Raw genomic sequence first — 22,794 nt, 5'->3', positions numbered from 1 at the left:
ATTCTTTTTTGTGTGTGTGTGTGTGCGCGCGCGCTTCAGGTGCTAAATTTGACATTTATATTGAAATTTTTAAATGAATGAAGTTGAGTTTGGGACTGTTATTACTTAAAACTAAGCATGTTTGCTTCCATTCTCTGTAGAATTTATTATTTGTATTGTCACATCAAAGAAATGATAGCTACACTTTTTTAATACTACTGGCAAATTAATTCGGTCAAAATTTTGCATGATTGGATCACTATAGGTCATCTCTAATTAGAAACTAGAGATTTGGTTAAATTACTGAGTGTAGCAGAGTAATTATTTCTTATATCAATATAAAAACTATATATAATAGATTAAATGTAGGCGCAATTTGTCGATTATCTGAGCAAAAACTTGTATGAGAAATTTACAATTTTTATGATTGATTGATGGATTATTATGCAGTAGTTTTCATATAATAAAAAAATACAATCTAAAACTCATCCTCGATTAACGTGGCCATGATAACAAGGTCTCAAAAAGGACAGGAGTTTTGCTCCAATGGGCTTGGCTACACTTTTATTCTCGCAGGCAATGATTTGTTGTAATAAATCGCAAACAAGCATACAAATGGTTGGAAAGGCCAACCTAGCTTCTAGAATAATCAGACAAAAACTCCACTATAAAGCTGTAATAAACCTGCGACACTCCATTGACATGGTTGTTGAATCAGTCAAATAGAGGTCATGGCGATCTCTTTCTTTGTACACAGTCCTACGCAATACCTCAAGCAAGAATATTAGAGTTTTAGGCTTCCTATTTTTAATGATCATATATTAGTATCTTTCTGGCTTTGATCTACAGCATTTTCAGCTCTGACCATTTGGGAGAACACCCTCCTCATTGATACCCCGGCAAGACCATCTACACTTCCCATGCTAAATTGTGCTGTAGAGACTCTAGTCTCTGAATAGAGATTAGTTGATTGCTCATTGCCCTCCCTTTGATCACTTCCTTGAAGTTGAAGGGCAGCTTCCAAATTCCATAGCACATCTCCTATTGGAGGTCTGTTAGCACCAAGATCTGCCAAGCATTTTAGAGCTGTCTCCTTAAACTTCATTAAAGATTCAGGTTTCGCTTGGCCTTCAATATGAGGATCTACAAGTGCTTCCATCTCTCCTATGCTGAAACACTTGATTGCCCATTCCACCAAGTTTACCCTCTCCCTTGGTTGTGATGGATCAATAACAGGCCTTCCACAGAGAATTTCAATCATTACAACTCCAAAAGAGTAGACGTCTGATTTGTCTGTCAATTGTTGTGTGGTCAAGTACTCGGGATCAAGATAACCAAAACTTCCTTTTACGGCTGTACTAACGTGAGTCTGGTCAAACTCAGGTCCAGTTTTGGATATTCCAAAATCAGCAACTTTTGCCATTAGGTTCTCATCAAGAAGGATGTTTGCAGACTTGACATCACGGTGAATGATTGCCTTATTGGATCCAGTATGCAGATAGTGAAGTCCTCTAGCCGACCCGATGCAAATCTGAAGCCTGTGTCTCCAATTTAGTTTTGGTTGGTCTGATCCGTACAAATGATCCTTGAGGGTTCCATTCTCCATGTACTCGTAAATTATGATCATCTCGTTTCTTTCATCACAATATCCAATCAGTGAAACAAGGTGGCGGTGACGAAATTGGGACAACATCTCAATTTCTGTCTTGAATTCCGCAACACCTTGTCTGGACTGAGGAAATCCTCTCTTAACGGCCACCTTTGTGCCATCGCTCAAAGCTCCCTTGTAAACTTTTCCGAATCCCCCAACACCAATAAGTTGACTTTCACTGAAGTTGTCTGTTGCTACCTGAACTGCAGCAAAGGGGAAGCGGTAGCCTCTCTTTGATTGTGAAATGATTGAGGATTCAATGGAATGTTCCTTCTCCTCTGTACTCACTCCTGTCATAGCATACTGGTCCAATGTCGAGTGAACCATGTGCTTGCGCCTTCTCCCTCTACAAAGAAGAGCAAAAACCAAAACCAGGACGATCACAATAACTGACAACCCAAGAGCAGAACCGACATACACCCACACTTTTGACTTGGAAGTTGTTGCCTTGAACTGACTTTCAGCATCTGAAGCATCAAGACTGTCCTTAGAATTGCTTATTTTCATGATTTCCAGACCATTAAGAATCCCGTTTGGCAATGCATTCTGCACACTTGACGTACCAATGCTCACGCTCAGCTGATCAACACTATCTGCCCTTGTTACAACATCCATGTAGTGAGGGACACCAGAAGTGCTCAGATTAAGATCTTTAGCAGCAAAGTCATAATTCAGGAAAACATTGAAGTATAGATTATCAGGAACAGGATTCAATATATTACAGAAATGGAAACGGACAAAGTAATCAAAACCATGATCTACATGGAACAGCCAGGTTGCGTTGATCATGTAACGTTCATCTGAGGCGGTATTCAGTTTCGTGGCAGTGCCATAGACTGAAAAGGGACCAATATTCTCACTAACTCTTCCGCTTGAGTAATTGACAAATCCAATATTCGATACAAACACAACAAGAGCAGAACTTGCCAAATATGTAGAATCAGATGTCCAAAGTCTCCACAAGGTATCATTTTGAGGAGGTACTGTTTCATTACCCATATTTATCCGGGCCACCGTCTCCAGAGCTTGCCTCTCTAGATTTCGGTTCTCTCCATTTGAATCAACAGTTTTAGCACCAGAAGGGATCAGCTCATTAGGGAGTGAAATTACTTCTAAAGCATTGAGAAAAGCAAAAGAATTGGTCGAAGGAGTAAAGGTTAAGACCAGAATGTTGTCAGTCAAGTTCAGTGAGTATTCTTTAACTGTAGGGGCACCTGATGGCTGGAAATCCTTCAAAAGAGTGAAATTTTGAGCGGAAACAGAGAATTTAGAAGTGCTCAGATTGAGATACTGATTAACGAAGGGAAAGAAATAGAGACGAATCCAGTGCCTCCCTGTTTTCTTCATTGTAAATGAGTAGCGGGAGGTTCCATTATAAATTCTTGCAGTCCGATACAAAGCTCTACCATAGGTGGATGGTATAGAATTTGAACTTGCATTGAGGAATATCTTTTCTGGGGTTGAAAGAGTACTGGAATTCAGGCTATCAGCCAAGAAAACCCGATCACCAACAGATGTATCATCAAGTGATCCGCAGTCAATTAAATACTTATCCTCAGGATCAAATTCTAACGAAGTAAGAACCAAACAAAAAGGTAACAACACTCTGATAAGGAATTGATACGTGCTGATTCTCATCATGCATAAAGAAGTGCACAATGAACTGAAAGCAATCAAATCAAGAAAAAGAAATCTTAAGACAAAAGAAGGGTCACCTTTGATCACACTTGAGCATCAATGGATAGAGAGAAATTCAAGTAGTATTTCTGGAACAGAAGAACAAAGAATACCATACGAGAAAACAGAGAATTTGTTGTTCAACTTTTGACAAAGGGAGAAAGGAAGAAAAAGGCACGGAAACCGTTGCGCTTGGTCCATGGAATTGTTACCCTTGGAAGACTAGCATTTATGGTGTTCACATCACTTTTGTCGACATCGATAACAACCCTTGATTTTTCTTACTGACTTGGATAGTCATTCAAACTAAACTGGCGAGCATGTTTTATTTGACAAATCCGTCAGAAGACAATTAAGGAACCAAAAGTTGTTAAATGATAACGAAAGTCAAGGGTTCAACTCATCATGTAGTATGATTTTGCCTTCCACAGTAATCCAAAATGATAGACAGCTATTGAGAAGGGGGGTCACCTGTTCCATATGGCACTTGACATGTTTATTCCTAGTACCATGATGAATTAAACAAAGCACGAATCAGAAGTTTGGAAAGACAGAAGAGAGATTTGATACACTATATATATATATATATATATATATATATTGGAGGGTGGGGGCGAGGTTGGTGGCACGCATAGACTTTTCTGTTGATAAAAGAAGAGTGACATTGAATTTTAGCCAATAACCTTACTAATTGAACGATAACATATCAACAATTGATTCTTTAACCTAGTACACTAAAATCATTAAAAAAAAAAAAAATGTCAACCTATGCGGTAATGTGCATCAATCCATCCTCCTGCAGTTGATATGTTGGAATTTGACTTTCATCACTATCTCAATTGGAAAAGATAAGAGAGAAAAGAAAGCAAAATAATTTTCAATTGTGATTTTAACATTTATATCCAATCATCTCTAAAAGGATAAATACACACTATTATTCTACCTCATTGGAAATGATCTATGAGAGTGAGCAAGTGAATAAGGTAGAGAAGCAGCATAATGGTTTGGTTTGAGTGATTAACATTAAATTAAACAGTAAGGTTAAACTGGGGGAAGGAGGGGGAGGGTTTCGTGATGATTTTTTTTTTTTTTATACAGATCAAAGAAGTGCTTTGACATCACTTTTAAATTTTTTCATTGTAAGTGAGATTTGAACCTCGATCTACAATTCAAAAAGAAACTTGTTCCTTTTTAGTGGCTATTGAGCAATGGTTGTTCCGTGATGCTTCTTTTTTTTTTTTTTTTTTTTTGTCACAATGATATGATTCCTCTAATCTAAACTAACATAATCTAGGGAAAGGAGAAAGGAACATGATGTGAATAAAAATTTCATCGAAAATGATCCACGAAAACCGTCATAATTTTTGGTGGGAGGTCAAGGTTGACCCCAAGCCTTAGAAGCCTTAGAAGCCTTAGAAGGCTGGGCAGTGACCGGCGTTCCGTGATGCTTTTTGGAGGACCATAATTTTGTAGCGGCGGAGTCAGCAGCTGTGCATACCTGCAAATTTGTCATTACTGTCTATCATTAGGGAGAGGGGCAGTTAATGGCTAAGATTTGGCCAACAAAATTTGTAAAGTCTAGATTTTAACATGCGTGGAATCCACAAAATATTGTATTAGTGTTACTCACTGTTATTCTAATGTCATATTATGTACAAATGATATTACGTCATGTGCAAAATAAACACAAACTTCTGGAACTATTGCACTGACAACCGTTCCTGCCCATGGATGATGTGTACGCGTTTTCTCTCTAGTATATGGACTTTTATCGAGCTCTTTTACGTGAATAGCGGGAACCGCGTTTATGCCTGATGGTGATGAGTGATGACTGGGAGCTCTTTTTTTTGGCCTCTTTCTTCCTTTTCTACTTTTTGGCCTAAACAATCCCAGATCCCCAGTACTCCAGTCGTGCCACGAAAGGGAAAGGGGAAAAGGTAAAATTTTATGTTCATAGTAGTAGTAACTAGTAAGACAGAAATGCAGTCTTTCATTGTTGCTATTGCAATTAGAAAAATCTTTTTTATTACTTGAAAATAGTCTGCTCTCATTACACTCCTCGCATCTTCTTTTACAATTTTTTGGTTGCACAAAACTTCTATATTATTGGTTCTAATATATTGCAAGGTTGGATTTTAGCTTGAGAATGACGCAGTGGCTAAGATGGCATTAAGGTTGTGTCGTTTGAATTGCTATTTTTTGGACCTTTAGTATAAGAGTATACTGTAGCGATTTAATGAATGTGAAATAAAAAAGCAAATTGAATAGTGTGCTTATAAAAACACACAAATTTTTTGTCAGAAAACTACGATCCAAATTTTCAGCAGTCTTTTCCCCCTTCCCTGCGCATGTTCCCCATCTAGCTGTACCCCCCCCCCCCCCCCCTTTTAGTTGAACCGGCCTTATCGCGACGATGGCTAGTGTCAAACGCTAACCAAACCAAGAGTCAGTAAACTAAGCTAGCACGTATTTAAATTTTAGGGGGACCAAATTATAGAAAAGATGTCTGCTAACAACTCCAGAGAAAATAATTAGTTTTTTATTTGACAAACCAATAAATAACCATGTTAATATTTTTTTTTTCTAATGAGCTAATAATTAGACCAAGCTTCTTCGATGATTAGATGAAAACTTTCAGATCAACAGGTAGATGACAACTTCCGGTTCCGGATCAACAACTTGCACACTGAAAATTAATATATATAATTTATTAAATATGAGCATGTCTCAGATATGTTAGTTGACAATTGAGCACTATGCCATGAGGCTTTCAGCGACAATATGGCTGCAAGCTAAAGATAGGTAAAGCCATGACAATATCAACTCTGTAACTATTATTCAAGTACATAGTAGAAGCTGATCTACAAGAAGACGTGGAAAGAGACTTCATTTATACTCTTCCAAAGCAGAATGCAATAGAAAGTTCCAGTACAATTACATTCAGCTTAAGGTACTTGTACTGGAACTTGCACGCCATTAACCTGCTTTTCGTCCGGGGCTTCCGCAGCAATAGCCCCGTCGGCCTCAAGTTTCTTATTATCAGCAGTGACATTATTATTATTATTGTCAAACACTTTCAGTAAGTCTGATAAACGTACTGCCAAACTCTTCTTTGTGTCAGGTGAAACACCATTTTTGCCAATTATGGACTCCAACACCGCTTCTGACAGTAGCTTGTTCTCCACAACTGCATTGCTGACCTCAGGTATTGAACTATCCTTCGAGAAGCTAATCTGTAATTGCAAGAAGAAGTCAAACTTTGCTTTTAGCCAGTTTGATGCAAGATGTACATAGTGCAAATCAGAAAATGGGCATCCGTAAAAGTTTTTCCCTATGCCTATTGAGCGAGCAGTTTAAACATCTCGTGGTTACTTCAGATATTCAACTGTACCTGGCATTGCCAACAATGCAAACATCACGGAACCAGCAAATATAGCTTTGTGGATCTTACTAGTGTTCTTAAATTCAGCAAGCATGGCAAGATCTCCAGGAAAGCAAGCATCGTGTTACCATATCAAGCATCAACGAGGAAGCTTATAATAATATGTCTATTGCTGTCTAACATCAGCTGAAAGGCAGAAAGAAACGAAAAAGGAAACCTTGTTCAGCAATTATAACTACACACCGTTAATGATCCCAGAGGTGACTGGGTGAACAGAATAGAGGCTCCAGGTGGGAAGGACTCATTCTGGAAGATGTCAAGGAACATTTCAATGGCTTTACCCTCTGCATCAGTGTAAATTCCAACTGCCTTCCAATAAGCAGAGCAATTTTCGGCAACCTTCTCTGAGTATTGCCTACCCGTTAAGGGCAAGATCATCGTCACCCTTACAAATTTCTCAAAGGGACCTAAAAGCACGCAGGCAAAGTACTACCGTCATTGATCAATTTCAAGACCTTCTAAATATGCAACAGTTCCAAAAGTATAAATGAACGTTGACTAATTCATTCAACTGAACGCTACGAAAATTAACTATAATGCTCGATCAATTATTCACGAGCACATCGAACTTTTTCCTTAGTTCAAATCTGCAAGCAGGGGAGGAATCAAAGGAAGAGATGACAAAGTCACCCGACGGTAGCTTAGCCATGGGATAAACTTGTTTCAGATCGAAAGCTGTACACTTTTTCTAGCAGACAGAGATCCTACTCCAGAAATTGGTCAGATAGACCGATTGTCCAACACCAGCAGGCTATCTGCAGAAACAATTGGTTAAAGGCTGGCCCGATCCATCATTTGCCCGCCCACGTGACGTCACGTCATGGGTTGACAAACTAATTTATACTTAGTACTGGGTAGTTATTGAGCCAGGCCCAAGAGACCTTTTTTTTTTCCCTCGAGTCAAGAACAACAAAACTCACACGCTAACTACGAGTGTTTCAACATCAATGAGATTACATAAATACCCTTTAATCCCAAACTACCAAAAACGACATAGTTTAATAGATTTGGAATGGTGGTGATTTGCAATTTAGGCTGGCCCGGGATAGACCGATATCAACCATGCGATGCGACAACGATGAAATTAGATATAGAAGGCGTCGCCACCTGTAACGATGTCTCTGAAGAACTCAACGGATTCCGTTAATTCCTCTGCAGTCTTGCCCTTCCACTTAACGGCCAGTGACGGAATGGCGGTCTCCTCCAAGTAAACTCCAATAGCCGTGAATTTAATAAACTTGCCTTCAATTTCCAATCCTCGTGGCCCTGCCCACATTATTAAATTAAAAAATATTTTTAAATACTAATTGATTAACGAAAAGTGCAATGTCACTAGACAAGGGGATTATATATTAGTCCCGCAACTGCTTCCCCCATTTTTGCTCTCTCTCCATTGTTCATTTATCCCGCACAGCAATATTTCACTTACCCAGTTACCCCCCCCCCCCCCCCCCCCCAAAAAAAAGAAAAAAAAAACTAACCTTAGAAGAAGAGAAATTGCAAAAAATTACATTCCAACGACATTGAAAAGAGAGTAGTGAAAATAGCGAACCTGCTCCTCCCAGAAAAAAGTTTTGATCAGAGCCAGGAGGCTTCTTCGCGGCCGGAGGGAAAACGTGGCCGTCAACATGAACTTCACCAACGGAGAGCGAGAGGGACATATTGTAACTAGCACTCAGAGATTTCGCGGCACCTTTGAAGAATTGGTAGTCTGGGAGTTTTGTAGTTTGTAGCAGTGGTAGTGGTGCTGTGGTGGTATGACGCTATATATAGAGTCGTTTAAAACGAAGGGGTTAGTTGGGATGGGCAGAATTTACCGAAGGGTGGTGGAGGGAGAATTGGAGATGGGTGGACTGGTTAGTGAGAAAGTAGGAGGAATGGACGATATCTGTTGTTATCAATAAAATGTTCTTGTTATTGGAAAAAAGCAGGGTCAGGTTATGGCTTTTATATATATATATAGCTGGGGAGTATGGACCAAAAAAAAATGCAGTAGAGTACTTCCCCAGAGAGTAGGATGGCTTAGTACCATGACACCGACGCTAAACTGCCGGCGAAGTTATGCAAACACACGAAAACTCGCTGTAGGAGCTTGGAAATTTTGATGGGGAAATTAATGAAGGTGAGAGTGACGAGTAGATTCAGCTGTTGCAGGGGGTTTAGTTTGGTAGATGTTAAAACGTGGCCATGGGTTCGCCAACCAGGTCGTTCAAAAGTCTTTTGGGGGATTTGACTTTTTGATGTTGATGTTGAATAGTGGGCTATGTTTAGCCCACTGGTCCAGAGCAACCTCCCTGGGTTTCGCACCTGGGCTTGGTTTAGATCGAAACGTCAAACAATTTGTAAGGAAGAGAAAATGGCACTTATCATCCCCATTGTTTTGGCAATTTAAAATTTATATTGTTTCAGTTAAAACGCATTTCATTCCTTAAGTTTTGATTTTTATTAACTAGGGATATTAACGTTTAATTACTTAATTTAGACTAAAGCTGGTGTTTAATCTCTCAATTTGGATGTAATAAAAAGTATGGTAAGCACGCGCACCGTTCATTAAAGACCTGGAGGAAGGCAAAATTCATGAAACTTAACCCATTTCAACTTCTTTATGAGTCTTTTGGTTTTGAAAGAATAATAATGTGCTTCTCTCTCTTTAGGGCTGCTAATTCTTGTCTCGATTGCTGTATTATATGGTTGAAGAAAAATGCCCTTTAATTTTAACTACGCTCATGACTAAAATGGGCGGAAAGTATACACTTTTTTATCATTTGGGGAATACTTTGAAACAAAATTTATATTAGGGCCAAAACTTAACAATGGAAATAATTCAAGGGTTGTCTAAGGTTTCGTTTGATAAAACTGAATCTAAATTCTGAAGTTTGAATTCTGAAATCTGATGAATACTGAAACACTTAATTTGCTAAATTTAATACTAAACCTATTTATATTGTTTGATAAACATTTATAACTGAATGCTTAATAAGTTAAATTTGATAATTTTGCCATTATATCTTTTCATCCAAAAAAGAAATAGAACCTATGATTTAATTAGTTAAAAATGTTAGGTATGAAAATGACAATATTTATTTTTAAATCAAATTAATATAAAAGATGAATTATATTATACGAGAAGTATGGAGAAGAAGTGAAAGTCATTCAAAAGGGAGAAAAGTGAAATAGAAAATCATTAGATAGAGAATATTAGATTTTTTAATTATATAAGAATTTTGAATATAATTAATAAACAAGGGTAGATTTGATAGATAAGATAAGGTAGTTGAAGTAATTCTATTGATTCTTATCAGAATTAAGCATTCAGTTAGGATTTTTGTACTGAAAAAAATACACACAAGTTCAGCACTACTTAACAAGTTCAGCAAATGTATTTTGATTTATCAAACACTCAAAACATCTGAATGTCTAAAAAAATTCAGATTCAGCACTTTTTTATGTTATCAAATAGACCCTAAGTAGTTTACGATACATTTGATTTTCGCATAAATTCAGTACCTGGGGTCCATGTACCAAAAGGGAAGCAATTAGAACTGCAGTTCTGGTCTTCACCTTTGCATCAAATTAATTTTCCTTTCACCTTTTTTGTTCATAATTGATAGGCCGGGGGCGGAAAAGGGGTCTTGCAACAATTTGAGAAAAAACTTCTTTATGCTGTGTTGATAAAAAGTGTCATAGATGCGATGCGGAAAGCCCAATCTGAGGTTGCTCGATTTATTGTCGTCAATGAAGCTACAGAAAAAGAAAAGAGGTTCCGCAATTAGGGTTCGTTTGGTGGAGGATTTGGACAGAAAAGAAAGTAAAAGAAGAGAAAGTTAAGGTTGTGTTTGGATTGCATTTTCCGTCATTTTTCATAAAAAAATTACTGTAGCAATTTAATATATGTGAGGAAAAAAGATGATAATAAAATATGATCACGGAAAACGATAATATTTTCTGACGGAAACAAGCAATCCAAGCAAGGCTTCCTTCATTTGTTAGTTTTTAGTAGAAAAAAAAAAGAAGGAAAAAATGGAAGGATTTAAGAAGATGAATAGTAGACAAAATTTTTCCTCCCAAATTAGAGAGAAAGTTGGAGGAAGCTTGTGAAAATTTTTTAAAATACCTATTTTATCCTTAAAAATGTTTTGAACAGATATTCAAAATCATTATCAAAGTCCTTTATAAAAATCATTGTTGGGGGTGTTATATATATAAAAAAAAAAAGTTCCATCATTATCATCTCAGCTTGCTTACTTATATTTCCTTTTGGCCTCGTCCTTTATTTCTAATTTGGGCGAAATAGGGTGTAGTTTCACGCTTCGCTCATGACTGCATCACATTCTGGGTTGAATCGCAATCGGTTCGTGAACCAAATGACCTAGTAAATCTGGTATAGTCGCTGGTAGTTGATTAGCATTTTGTACGATGTAGTACAAAACAATTACCGAAGAAGGCCCGAAAGAAAAATTAAAGGGGGCATCATTAGAGTATTACCAAACAATTTCGCCGACGCAAGTTAATTTAATTAGTAAGAATAGACCGTTGATTCAATTGATATGAATGAACCACTTTTTTTTACAATAAGATCATAGTTTTGAATTATGTTGTTATCGTGAGGGTTATGTTGATATATGATTCAAAAAAAAAGAAAAAAAAAAACTTCAAATCTAATCCACAGCTACCAAACACCCTTCATGCTGTAACCTATTACCTTACTTACCTTTCGAATCTTTTAACCAAACAACCAAAAAAAAAAAAAAGGAAAAAAAAAAACTTCGAATCTCTATCCCATATTTTTACTATAAAAAAAAGGGTAAAAAAAAAAAAAAAGAACCTTCGAATCTCTATCCCATTAATGCAGGGTTTGGACCAATTGCCTTCAAATTTCACAATTACATGGCTCCAAAATATTATCGTAAAATTTCTTCTACCATCTATTTTTGCTCGATTAATTAGTCGACTAGGAAAACTAGAGGCTTTGTATAGCCCTAAAGCAAGGATGAAGCCCTGGAGCCTCCAGGTGTCCTAGTCAACTAATTAATTGAACGTAGAAGAAATTTTATGTATATATATATTTTTGGAGCAATCTAATTGTGAAACCAGGAAGACAAGAATGAAGTGTTTTCCTCCGTTGGGCTTTTAACTCTGGTCCCAACCGTACGGCGTTACATGACCGAACAAAAATGCCCTTTATTCCAGCTACACTAACAATCAAAATGGCTAAAAATGCTTAAATTATACATTTTTTATTATTCAAGAGATACTTTAAGATAAAATTTAGGCTAAGGATTAAAACTTGACAAAGAGAATAGATTAATAGTTCCCTAGGTGCTTTACCCTAAATAGAGTACAAAACGAGATTAATCAAATTAAACAATATCTAATGTTCAAATTTATTTGTTTATTTTAATGAATTTAAAATTATTTTTAAATTTAACTTATGAATTCATCAAATTAAATGTAAGTGAGATTTTATTAAACTCAATTCGAATAGCTTGAAACCTTTTACATGTAAACTTTAAATGTTTATTCAAATCGAGCCAAATTCGAAGTTAGAGCTTGACTCTAACTCAAAAAGTTGTATGTGCAAGATTTTTGTGCTCATCTTTAGAGGGTGTAAACATTAACGTTCTTCCACATTCAAACGTGTATTCCCATTGATAAAAACTTCTTTTCCCGTTGAAATGTCGGTGCCAATGGAACGGCCATGAGCTTGCTTACTATTTACTACTACCGATCCTAATTTTAGGATCTGTTTGATAATATAAAAAAGTGTTGAATCTGAATTTTTTCAAACACTTAGATGTTTTGAGTGTTTGATAAATAAAAATCTATTTGCTGAACTTGTTAAACAGTGCTGAACCTGTGTGTATTTTTTTCAGCACAAGAATCCTAACTGAATGCTTAATTCTGATAAAAATCAATAGAATTATTTCAACTACCTTATCTTATCTACCATTATTTGTTAATTATGTTCAAAATTCTTATCCAATTAAATAACCTAATATTCTCTATCTAACGATTTTTAGTTTTCTTTTCTCCCTTTTTAATGACTTTCGCATATTCTCCATAATTCTCATATAATATATTTCATCTTTTATATTAGTTTGATTTAAAAATAAATATTGTCATTTTCATACCTAACAATTTTAAACTAATTAAATCATAGATTCTATTTCTTTTTTGAATGAAAGGATATAAGGACAAAATTATCAAATTAAATTTATTAAGCATTCAGCTATAAATATTTATCAAATAGTATAACTAGATTTAGTATTAAAATTTGGACATTTATATATTATTTTCAGTACTTAAAATTCAACAAATTAATTATTTCAGTATTCAGATTTCAGAATTCAGACTTCAGATTCAGTTTTATCAAACGAACCTTAGTCTGACGTTCATTTCATTTGTCAGGTACCATTTTTCAATTGCGAAGCGTCCAAAACTGAATTGAAAAAACTGCCCCAAACTCAATCCCAAAAAAAAAAAAAAAAAAAAAAAACAGGTACTCGCGGTGCATGCACGGCATTACCTGGTTACCCCTTTGCTTCCTTCCCTTCGTTTCCTTTCCTTTGCTTGACTGTACAAAAATAATCCAGTTAATACGTTTTCCAAGTCTTTGTTCATCCTTTTTTTTTTCCTCTCTCTTCACCCAACAACAACAAAATATATAAAAAAAAATTAAAAAGTCTTTGAACTAACCCTAACTGGAGCAATTAATTTGGAAAAGAGGGCCGCTGAATTGCTGATTCTTGAGGCAAAATGTCGTGGTTTAGATCGGCGGTTAGCAAAGCCGTTGAGGTTGGGAACAAGAACAACCTCACTCGCACCGTCAAGAACTATGCCGACACCGTCGTCCAACAGGCCGGTCAAGCCGTTGCCGAGGGAGCCAAAATTCTCCAAGACCGCATTGTAACATTTGCTCTTTGCTTTTCCTTTTTTTTAAAAAAATTTATTTTTAACGCTCGTCTGATTTTTTATTGTCACTATAGAGGTTTGCCAGCTACAGAGGAAAATTTATAGTAATAAGCTTCATAATTATCATCAGTTGTTGTTAATTATTTTCGGCTGGCAACTACTTGTTGCATTTAGTACTTTTTTTTTTGTTTGGTTTTTATCATTTGATGCTGCTGGTATTGGAAGAGTCAAGACAAGGAATGCAACACTGCGTTAAATGTTCAGGTTCATTCCTGAATTTAATATTTGGCTCTAGGAGTAATAACAAAATACAAATTTGAACTGAAGGAGAAAATTAGCTGATGTTATAGAGAGAATTAGATCAGAAGATGCCATGGCATCTGGTAGGATTCGGATAAGTGATTCAATTTCTCAATTTCTGTCTAGAATGTAAAGTTTGATGTGCATCTGTTCTGTCATGAATTTGTTTAACTGGCCAGCACGGAGCTGGAAATACTTCTGAAGGATTAGAGAACCATAGTCTGGTGCAACTAGGAGTTGATTTTTTGAATTTTCACTATAGATGTTGGAGGAAATTAACCATTAGACTTCTTGATATTTTTTTGCTTTAAAATTTATTTCTCTTGCTCATTCATGTTAGGCGGCTCGAAATTTCAAAAGCTTCAAGCAGACTGTCAAAAGATTGGAAGAAGCTTCTGTTTCTTGTAGGGGACCAGAAAGAGTTCAGTTGATGCGGCGATGGTTAGTAGCTCTTCATGAAGTTGAAAAGTTGTCTGGGGCTCCTGTTGAAGAAAGAGAAAAAGATACTGAGCAACATCTTCCTTCTGAAGAACCTAAAGGCAGTCCAAGGAAACAGTCTCTAGTAAGCAACCTAATCTTCTTGTTTGCTTATAGCCGTCTTCTTTTCATTGAGCAAGCATTTTTCATCTTACTCTAGCCAATTTGGTACATTCTTGAGTTATTTGTTTTGACTTTTTGGATGGTCCTCCTGTTCGGGAGACAGTTTGCATGACCCATCATGTCCCTATTGATTTCATTTAAATGATTAATCTCCCATGGAAGATTAGGCATTCAAATGCTCATTTTCTGGATAATTATGCTTGATCTGACCCTGTCTTGTGATTGATAGGTTCTATACTATGACCCTGACATGGGGGTTGAACCAATGAATTTCCGTGATGTCTTTCTCTATAGTCAAGCTCTGGAGGGTATTACGATATGTATGGTATGTGAATTTAACTTTTGTACATTAGCCTATAGCAAACTAAAGAATTATATACTCTCATTATTCAGAGCACTATGTATTTTTGCACCTTTATGGGTTGCAATTATGCTTTACTTTCTGCATTTGACATTTTAAGAAGTACTACTAATGTTCATAATTAGCTGTGTGGAATCCTATCTTAGGATTCTTTTCCTTATCCAGAAATAATGTTTCTTTTTTCCTTTTGTACGTTGCTTAGTTAGATTTGATAATTGCTAGGGTATTGTACTTTGCATGAGGATAGTCATATTTTCAACTTAAAAATCACACTGATGTTCTAAAGTTACTTGTAGGCCTGTTTACTTCCTTATGATAGAGTTTATCCAGAGGTTGACTATTATCTGTTATTTAGATTCTTGAAGCACCAAATGAGGAGGAAGTTTCTCTTCTGCTTGAATTATTTGGGTAAGCTTGTTCATCCCTTTGGTTCAGTGTGAGTTTATCCTGTTTAGAAGATTTTCTTGAGTGACAATACAGCTTGGTTGGTGGTACACAAAGCAATGTGTCTAAGCTTTCCACTAATAATTGGTTGCCTGCAGGCTCTGTCTTACTGGTGGAAAAGAAGTTCATAACGCAATAGTAAGCAGTATACAGGATCTGGCTAAAGCTTTCTCAAGCTACGAAGATGAAGTGCTGGTAGGTCTGAAAATTTTACATGCTTTTACATTATGTAAACAAGCTCGAGAAACTCCAAAGTTTTAGTGACTTTAAGAACCTAATTTTCTCCTATCTGTAGAAAATAATGCTGTTAAATTGCAGGCATAGTTGTTTCTTCTTTATAGCTACTGGAAAATTGTAGGCCAAGTTTTTTGTTGTTTATTTTTTCTGCTGAAATTGATGTTGCTTAATTTTTTGGGGCAGGTGAAGCGGGAGGAATTGCTCCAGTTTGCTGAGGGTGCAATCACTGGGTTGAAAATAAATGCTGATATTGAAAGGTCTTTAATATATTTGTTGCTACATATAACACAAAATCTGCAATTGTTCTTTTCCACTCTATTTATTGGTTCGATAAGAGGAAATAAAGGAATGGAGAATATCATAAGCAAACTTATTATATTCAAAACATTTACATTTTTACGATATTTGATTTTCATGTCTGCAAAAGAATTGATGCCGAGGTCTCCAAATTGAAAAAAAAGCTTGACGAACGAAGTGTATCAAAGGATCTCGTGGGCAAAACTGATCAAACAAGCTCAAAAGAGACGATTGTTCCAGAAATAGAGGTAAGTTTGGCACCATTTTAATCCTTTCTCCTCTTTAACTTTCTTGATACTTTATAGGCGTAAATCATTATCAAGAAAAAAAATGAGAAAAAAAAGTTACTGCTTCCGTGCCTCAGGGATTAAAAGCTGGTTTCCTATTTTCACTTTATTGGTGTCCTTTTGCTTTGTATCGAGTAATTGTGATTATATTTGTGTTGAATCACATTAAAAAAAAAAACCATGCTTGTGTAAATTGGGAACTGGTTTTATCACTTGTCTTTCTATCAAGTGTGGTTTCCAAATATCCCTTTGAGTGTGTTTCTGTGTGAAACATGGTTTCTAAATATCCCTTTGGGTATGTTTCTCACAGAGGGAGGAAGGGAGGTCCAATATGTAGATCAATTGAGTTTTCAACTCTGGAAAGGGTGGCTGTGGGTTGAAAAATAATTTACTTGATTTTTTACTTTTAGCTCAAATGTCTTCATCTCTAGACAAGCATGGATTTATCACTTTTAGCTGAAGATGTGGTTGGTACGGTGGTAATGCATTCTACTAACAAGTTACAGATTTAATCCATGAAAATATTTCTTTTATTGTGAGCTTCATGCCTGACCATATGTGTACATGTGTCATTGCAGATTATAATAATTGCATTGTTAGTACATTTTTTGGTTATATATTACTTTTTTGTGACATATTGTTGAAACATGCAATAAGTTTGATAAGGTGAGATCTGATCTTCTAAGTTTTTCAAGTAGGCTTTGAAAGAAGCACTTTCGCATATCCGAGTTTGTTCCAGATTAGAAGGACTTCTACTGAAGAAAAAGTTTATTAAATACGGAGACACTCCAGAAGTTCATGCTCAGAAGGTATTTTTCTTCTGTTTGTGCTGCATTTTTGCTACTGAATTCTTTCATTTTTGTTAATTAGTCAAACATATACTGTTTGCTTGTTTCTACACGTGTTGGTTTTCATTCCTTTGACTTAATTCATAGCGATTCATAACTTGAGGATTTTTCATTTTCAGAATTTCTGATTCATTACTCGAGATGGCATATTGATTTAATGCTTGTCAGTTTGTGATAATCTATTGGAGGTTTTACCTTCCATTTGAAGCAATTGACTCTGCATATGGAAGCTGTATTATTCAACTTTTGTACCTCTTCAGCTTTTTTTTTTTGTTGCTACTTTTTTCTTTTCTTCTGGCCATTTTTTTCGGGCTTTATTTTGTCTTTTCCTTTTTCTAGACGGTTTGTGTAGAAAAATTTGCATGGGCTATAAGGTGAACATGCATTAGCTTTTCTCTAATCTGGAGGAATATCTGTTGCTATTGTCATCCTCTAAATTTTTGCAGGTTGATAAGTTGAAAGTTTTGTCTGAATCTCTATCTAGCTCAACCTCAAAAACTGAGAAGCGCATCTCGGAGAACAGGTATTGAAGTTCTTATAGCTAGATGTTCATAGGTGCTCTGTCTTTAGCTGTTATCATTGAAGAAGCAGTTAACAACAATCCCTTGATAGATGGTTATTGTTTTTCTTAATTTTAATTATATGGTATTGTTCTTAGTAATAATCTCTGTTACTTTTTTTTTGATAGACTTCAAAAAGAGGAAGCATTAAAATTTCGTGTGACAAAAGCAAGTGAAACCGGTGAAATAGAAAAGGTATTTATGCATACGGTTATATTGAGTGGCACTGATGTAGGAAGTTGTATGGAAAAGAAAGACATCTATGTCAGTGAAAACAATATGGGAAATCTTAAAGTTATAAGATACTTTCTTGGTGTTTGCCTATTTTGGTTCCCCATGATTATATGCACATGCCTTCTGTGTTTACCGCATTTAGTTTGATTGCTAAAGAGATACGTCCCATTTTTTCTTTCTATAAAATATCCAGGAAATATCTGCTGAGATTTCGGAGCTTGAGACCCAAAGAAATCAACTTGAAGCTGAACTGAAAAAGGTCTTTGTCATCTTTTCCTGTTTATGAGTTTGAGACGTGATGATTTATCTTCTGCAAATTGATGATGTGGTATCACTCAAGTTCTGTTGCATCTTTAATTGATTCTAATAAGCAACCTGGATATGACATGGTCACCTTTCTATTGTCTTTTTATTCAAGCCCTTTTTAAGCATTGGGCCTTTGGTGAAGGTCTTCCTTTGGAAGGAGATCTTAGAAAGACAATGGTGCTATTGCTCTTGTATACCCTCCAAAGAAAGAGTATCCTAGGGAGGAAACTGTTTGATGGATAAGTGTCATCTGTTTAATTTTTCTTTGAATCATGTGATTGTGGCTTAGTAAAAGTATAAAACAGTTGAATCATAGAGGGGCATTGGAATGGTTATGTATGTTCTTTGGTCCTTAAGGGCTTGTTGGATCTTGACCGACAAAAGACTGCTAGCTAATTATACAAGAGTCACAATTAATTGCTGTTTGCAATCAAGTGATGTTGGCATGGTATACATGGGGTTCATAACAAGTAGCAGTTGAGCATATTGTAGACTTTAATTGCTTTATCTTTCTTCCAATATTCAATGTAAATTATTAATTATGATAAAATAATTTGGCAAGAAAACACTGTAGGAGCTCTCGTGTTAAAATCGTTAGTGGATCTGTCCATTTATACGTGGTTTGGTAATAACAGTAAAAGGAAGCGTGGTTTCGATTATTTTCTCTAAGTTGTTTTACGTGGGAATTATTGGAGTATCAATGGGTCAAGAATGGTTGAAAAGAGAAACTGTGAAATGTAGAATTGTGTGAAGAAAATGAAAACTGTTAGCAGTCAAATGAATGATTTTCGGGTGTTTGTTGACTGGTCATTAGTGATTGTGTTCATGAAATGTTGACTGGTCATTAGTGATTGTGTTCGTGAAACACAGGAGGTTGTTCTTTAATTTTTATTATTGACTGTTCTGTTTCAGTTGAACTTATACTGTTGAAATTATTTTTCTGATGTAACATGTTAGGTCAATATTTCCTTGGCTGCTGCTCAAGCACGCCTCCGTAATGTTAGGGAGGAGAGAGACCAATTTTATGAAGCTAATGATCAGATTGTTGCCCATTTGAAATCTAAGGTTTCCTTTCTCCTTGTCCTTTTAAGCTTTCTTTTGTTGGTTAATTTTTGGGTCATTTTCCACCTTTTTCCTTGGTGTCTTGATTTTATTTTTCCAGATCTTTCCTCAGGTATGTACTAGGATCAGGTGTCCAGTTTTTTCTTTGGTTCGGAATTTTTGTTTGGCCATTCTTTTACTTATTTATTTCCTTTTGATCTCTCTGTTAATCATTAGGAAGATGAATTTTCGAGATCTATTGGGTCATGCAGAGTGGAAGTGGATGTTCTGGGTACTTGGATCAATTTTTTAGAAGACACCTGGGTTCTTCAATCTTCTCGTGCAGAGACCAAGGATAAAGAGATCGAGTATGTCAAAAAAATGTTTATATTACTTAAAGCATATTTAGATATTCTATTGTTGCTTATTGCTTGTTGGGGCCTGTAGTGATGAATTGGAGAGACATGAGCACTACTTTGTGAATTTGGTCATTCAGCTGCTCTCTTCTTATGAGGTAGGTAGACTTTTTCTTTACAATGATCCTTTAGCAGCAAAACTAGCAATTCATAAAATAATCCTGCACCAAACCAAAATCACTCGAAGGAGAAGAGCACAGAAAGTGAATTTGTTTTTTTGCTTTCTGTACAGAAAGATTTGAAGCCTTCCATAGATCGCATTGGGAAATATGTTGAGAACTTGAAGAGTTTAAGTGAAGGGTAATGATTCTCTTGCATTGGCATTGTTATGCATGCTTGTTGCATTCTGAAAATTTTTCATGCCATTAAGCAGGTCAGTCGTGGCATCAGGTGATAAAGATAATTCTGGCGCATCAAGTCCAAGGAAAAATCTAGAGGAGGAGTACCTGGGCTATGAAGCTAAGGTACAATCTAAATTGGGCAAAGTTTGAAAAAAAGAATGCTGGAAATAGACTTGGCATCCTCCTGGATTATTATGATATTCTTATTGATATTCCACTTTCCTCTTCTAATTTAAGGAAGGTAGGTATATTTGCGTACTCTGACCATCCCTCTTACGGACCTTATGCTGGGGTTAATCAGTTTTAGTTTGGTGCCATGCCTGAGACTTGATTGAGTTTGTTTGTCTTTCATACTGTAACTGCAGATTATAACCACATTCAGCGTAGTTGACAACATGAGAGAGCAGTTTTATTCAGAGCATGGGAAAGTATCCAGGTGTGTTTGATGGACAGTTCTATTTGATTTGTCTTTTCCTTGTGAAACCATGTCTTCTTTTCCTAAGTTGGATTAAGTGGTCACTGTTATTCCAGCAAGGATGACAAAAAGGTGAAAGAGTTATTTGACAAGCTTGAAAAGCTAAGAGAAGAATTCGAAGCTATTGAGAGACCAAATCTGGAAATGGAGATTCCTGTTGAAGAGGCTGAGTCTTCATCTCATGAGAAGCAACAGGAAAGTGTATCTCATCCTACAAGCCAGTCTGCGAAGGACACTGTGGCTGTGGATATCCCAGTTGCTGATGCACCAGCAGTCAAGTCAGAGCAGCAGCTTGACACCGAGGCAGAACTAGCAAAGCTGGAATCTGAATTTGGCAAGGTTAACAGGGATTACTCTGGTGAAGAAATTGGTGACTGGGAATTTGACGAGCTTGAGAAAGAGTTCAGATCTGGCGACTCAGCGGCAAAGAAATAAGCAAACCCAAAGATTTTGACATTTCTTTCTGCTGAACTTACTACGGTTGGCGGCCTCACGTGTATGATTTAGATAGATTACACTGAACTCCTCGCGAGCAATATTTAGCCAAGGAGTTTCTGTTACTGTCCATTTTAAGTTAATTCTTGTGTAAATGCTCTAAAGTGTATCATTTTAGTTAAGGTCTTTGTATGATTAATGAAATCAACACAAAAATTTGTGTATTTGGGGAAACATGTAATCTGAATACAAGTCATTGTCTGAGCTTATTGCTATTGTGGAAATGATTGCAAGTCTTCGACAAGTGTAAGCGGGGACTTTTAACGTATTTGTGGAGTAACTATGTGCTGTCCAAGCATGGGGATATAAATGTTTTCTATGATATAAAGATTTTGCTAGCATAGCGCATTTGTGGAGGGTGTAAGCGTGATCTCTTCCTTCAAAATGACTGGTTAATGGTCGACATGTGATGGCGGATGCTGATCAGCGGAGAACGTCTAACAGTAAGGGAGGGCCATTCCGGCAGTTGGCGAGAGGGAAAGGGCTCTGTCATGCTACCTGATGAAGGCAGAGCTAAATGCGATGGTGGGGTTGGAGATATATGCTCCTCATGTGGATGGACTAAAACATTTCCTCATATAGAAGTAGGATTTGTCTTATCTTTTGATGACCACCATCATCACCGTGTGGGCTCTAATGCTTTCAGTACAAGGGTGCAGGAATTGGTGGACTTGAAACCAAAGCCATATGGAATCCCCGAAAGCAGCTAGAAAATGGACATCCTATAAGCATTGTTTGAACCTGTAATTCCATCTGCTGGGTGTGGTGCTGGTGGGATACCCAGCAATGAAGGCCCCTTTAATCGAATGACAGACAGTGGCTCTACTTGCTGCTGATTGATACGTACCAACGAAAAAAACATCCAGATTTTCTGGTGTGGTGGGACAACATGTATTGTGGCTATGGTTGCTTGATGCCTTCTTTTCCCTTTGCTTCTCAAACTATTCCGGGGTAGATTTTCTCCTGTGGCCTCTCCGAATGCACACCAATTTCAGTTACACAACTCAAAGTTTGGTTTGTGATGAAAATTGATTGAATTCATTACTTACTTGGATTAGTGAATCTAAGTTTGTGGTTCCCAGACCCTAAAATATGATCAGAGAAGAGGAAGAAAAGTAGATAAAGGGAGTGCTCTAGTGGTGGTATTAGAATATTAGCAGTACAAAAGACATGGATGGTCATACTCATACCCCGTTTCTTGCAGATCTTTCAATAAAAAATGGACAAGTGTTCATAAAAATATATGTTTTCTCATCCAAGGGTAAGTTCTTGAAACAAAAGGCTTCCATTTTGAGCGGTAAACAACTCAAGAACACACACTAGATTCTGCAAGGGTCGGTGAAAAGAAAGGCTTGGGGTTTCTATCTGGCTAGTTCCTTCCTTTACTTAAGATGTTGGATAGAGTTTCGTACTAGTTAAATGGAATATCCAACGTTTAACCCTTAGGTCAGTAGGGACGAGAAAAGAAGCTAGGAGTTGATCTCAAGGTTCGGCAGAGAAGATTGATCTTGGTTGGAAAAAAGAGAAAAAACTAAGGGACAAACGAGCCTAAAAATAGCAGTTTAAATTTGGCACCAAGCAAAAAGTTCAAACAACTATTAGAGGTAGGTCAATCTTTACATGCAATTTGACAGATGATCCATCTTTCCAGAACAGAAAAGTCCTACAAAAACGAGCTTCTGTCCATCAACAGGGTCTGTCAAGCCAATCCAGGCAAAGTAATGGGGTGTAGGGTAAGGGACTGAACAGGAGATTACAACTGGCATAAACCTAAATCTAAGGGCTTAATTAATACGAGTAGTTGGCTGAGTTGGTTTCGAAAAGAAAAGAAAGCTCTCTTAGACTTAATCAAGCGCAACTGAAATTGACTGCATTAATCAACTAGCTAGTT

General features: G+C 36.6%; 3 protein-coding genes across 4 annotated transcripts; 1 reads left to right on the top strand and 2 right to left on the bottom strand.

Moving 5' to 3' along the window:
* Positions 1-515: 515 nt before the first annotated feature.
* Positions 516-3,848, bottom strand: LOC140034978 (receptor-like protein kinase HERK 1). Of its 2 annotated transcripts, XM_072073986.1 has the most exons (2): positions 3,346-3,848; positions 516-3,198 (listed from the first exon to the last, which is right to left on the bottom strand). In XM_072073986.1, the coding sequence occupies exon 2, from the start codon at positions 2,975-2,977 to the stop codon at positions 794-796; it is 2,184 nt and encodes a 727-aa protein (XP_071930087.1). In that variant the 5' UTR covers positions 2,978-3,198; positions 3,346-3,848; the 3' UTR covers positions 516-793. The 2 variants fall into 2 exon arrangements, with proteins under 2 accessions (XP_071930087.1, XP_071930086.1); XM_072073985.1 differs by having other exon boundaries at positions 516-3,848.
* A 2,146-nt stretch (positions 3,849-5,994) lies between these two features.
* LOC113730558 (chalcone--flavanone isomerase) lies at positions 5,995-8,847 on the bottom strand. Its single transcript, XM_027255301.2, has 4 exons — positions 8,302-8,847; positions 7,857-8,015; positions 6,933-7,156; positions 5,995-6,540 (listed from the first exon to the last, which is right to left on the bottom strand). Exons 1-4 carry the CDS (start codon positions 8,408-8,410, stop codon positions 6,253-6,255), a joined length of 780 nt encoding a protein of 259 aa, XP_027111102.2. The 5' UTR covers positions 8,411-8,847; the 3' UTR covers positions 5,995-6,252.
* A 4,415-nt stretch (positions 8,848-13,262) lies between these two features.
* LOC113725545 (uncharacterized) lies at positions 13,263-21,171 on the top strand. The gene is made up of 18 exons (XM_027248767.2): positions 13,263-13,655; positions 14,302-14,523; positions 14,791-14,886; positions 15,278-15,330; positions 15,465-15,561; positions 15,787-15,860; positions 16,031-16,148; positions 16,886-16,996; positions 17,482-17,558; positions 17,724-17,790; positions 18,023-18,088; positions 19,093-19,200; positions 19,414-19,544; positions 19,624-19,690; positions 19,825-19,892; positions 19,966-20,056; positions 20,299-20,369; positions 20,465-21,171. The coding sequence occupies exons 1-18, from the start codon at positions 13,506-13,508 to the stop codon at positions 20,841-20,843; spliced, it is 2,046 nt and encodes a 681-aa protein (XP_027104568.1). The 5' UTR covers positions 13,263-13,505; the 3' UTR covers positions 20,844-21,171.
* The last annotated feature ends 1,623 nt before the right edge of the window (positions 21,172-22,794 follow it).

The sequence above is a fragment of the Coffea arabica genome, chromosome 2c (assembly GCF_036785885.1).
Source record: "Coffea arabica cultivar ET-39 chromosome 2c, Coffea Arabica ET-39 HiFi, whole genome shotgun sequence".
NCBI classification, from domain to species: Eukaryota; Viridiplantae; Streptophyta; class Magnoliopsida; order Gentianales; family Rubiaceae; genus Coffea; species Coffea arabica.
The sequence above is the reverse complement of the archived record's forward strand: the minus strand, read 5'-3'. Positions and strand labels throughout refer to the sequence as shown.

Bases quoted from the DNA above. Each gene is read 5' to 3' on its own strand.
- LOC140034978 (XM_072073985.1), bottom strand. From the start codon at position 3,271: ATGATGAGAATCAGCACGTATCAATTCCTTATCAGAGTGTTGTTACCT.
- LOC113730558 (XM_027255301.2), bottom strand. From the start codon at position 8,410: ATGTCCCTCTCGCTCTCCGTTGGTGAAGTTCATGTTGACGGCCACGTT. The intron at 7,157-7,856 runs GTGGCGACGCCT...GCGTGCTTTTAG, and splicing joins CTTCAGAGACATCGTTACAG to GTCCCTTTGAGAAATTTGTA. The intron at 6,541-6,932 runs GTGTGTAGTTAT...TTGCAATTACAG, and splicing joins CACCTCTGGGATCATTAACG to ATTAGCTTCTCGAAGGATAG.
- LOC113725545 (XM_027248767.2), top strand. From the start codon at position 13,506: ATGTCGTGGTTTAGATCGGCGGTTAGCAAAGCCGTTGAGGTTGGGAAC. The intron at 13,656-14,301 runs GTAACATTTGCT...CATTCATGTTAG, and splicing joins AAATTCTCCAAGACCGCATT to GCGGCTCGAAATTTCAAAAG. The intron at 15,331-15,464 runs GTAAGCTTGTTC...GGTTGCCTGCAG, and splicing joins CTTCTGCTTGAATTATTTGG to GCTCTGTCTTACTGGTGGAA.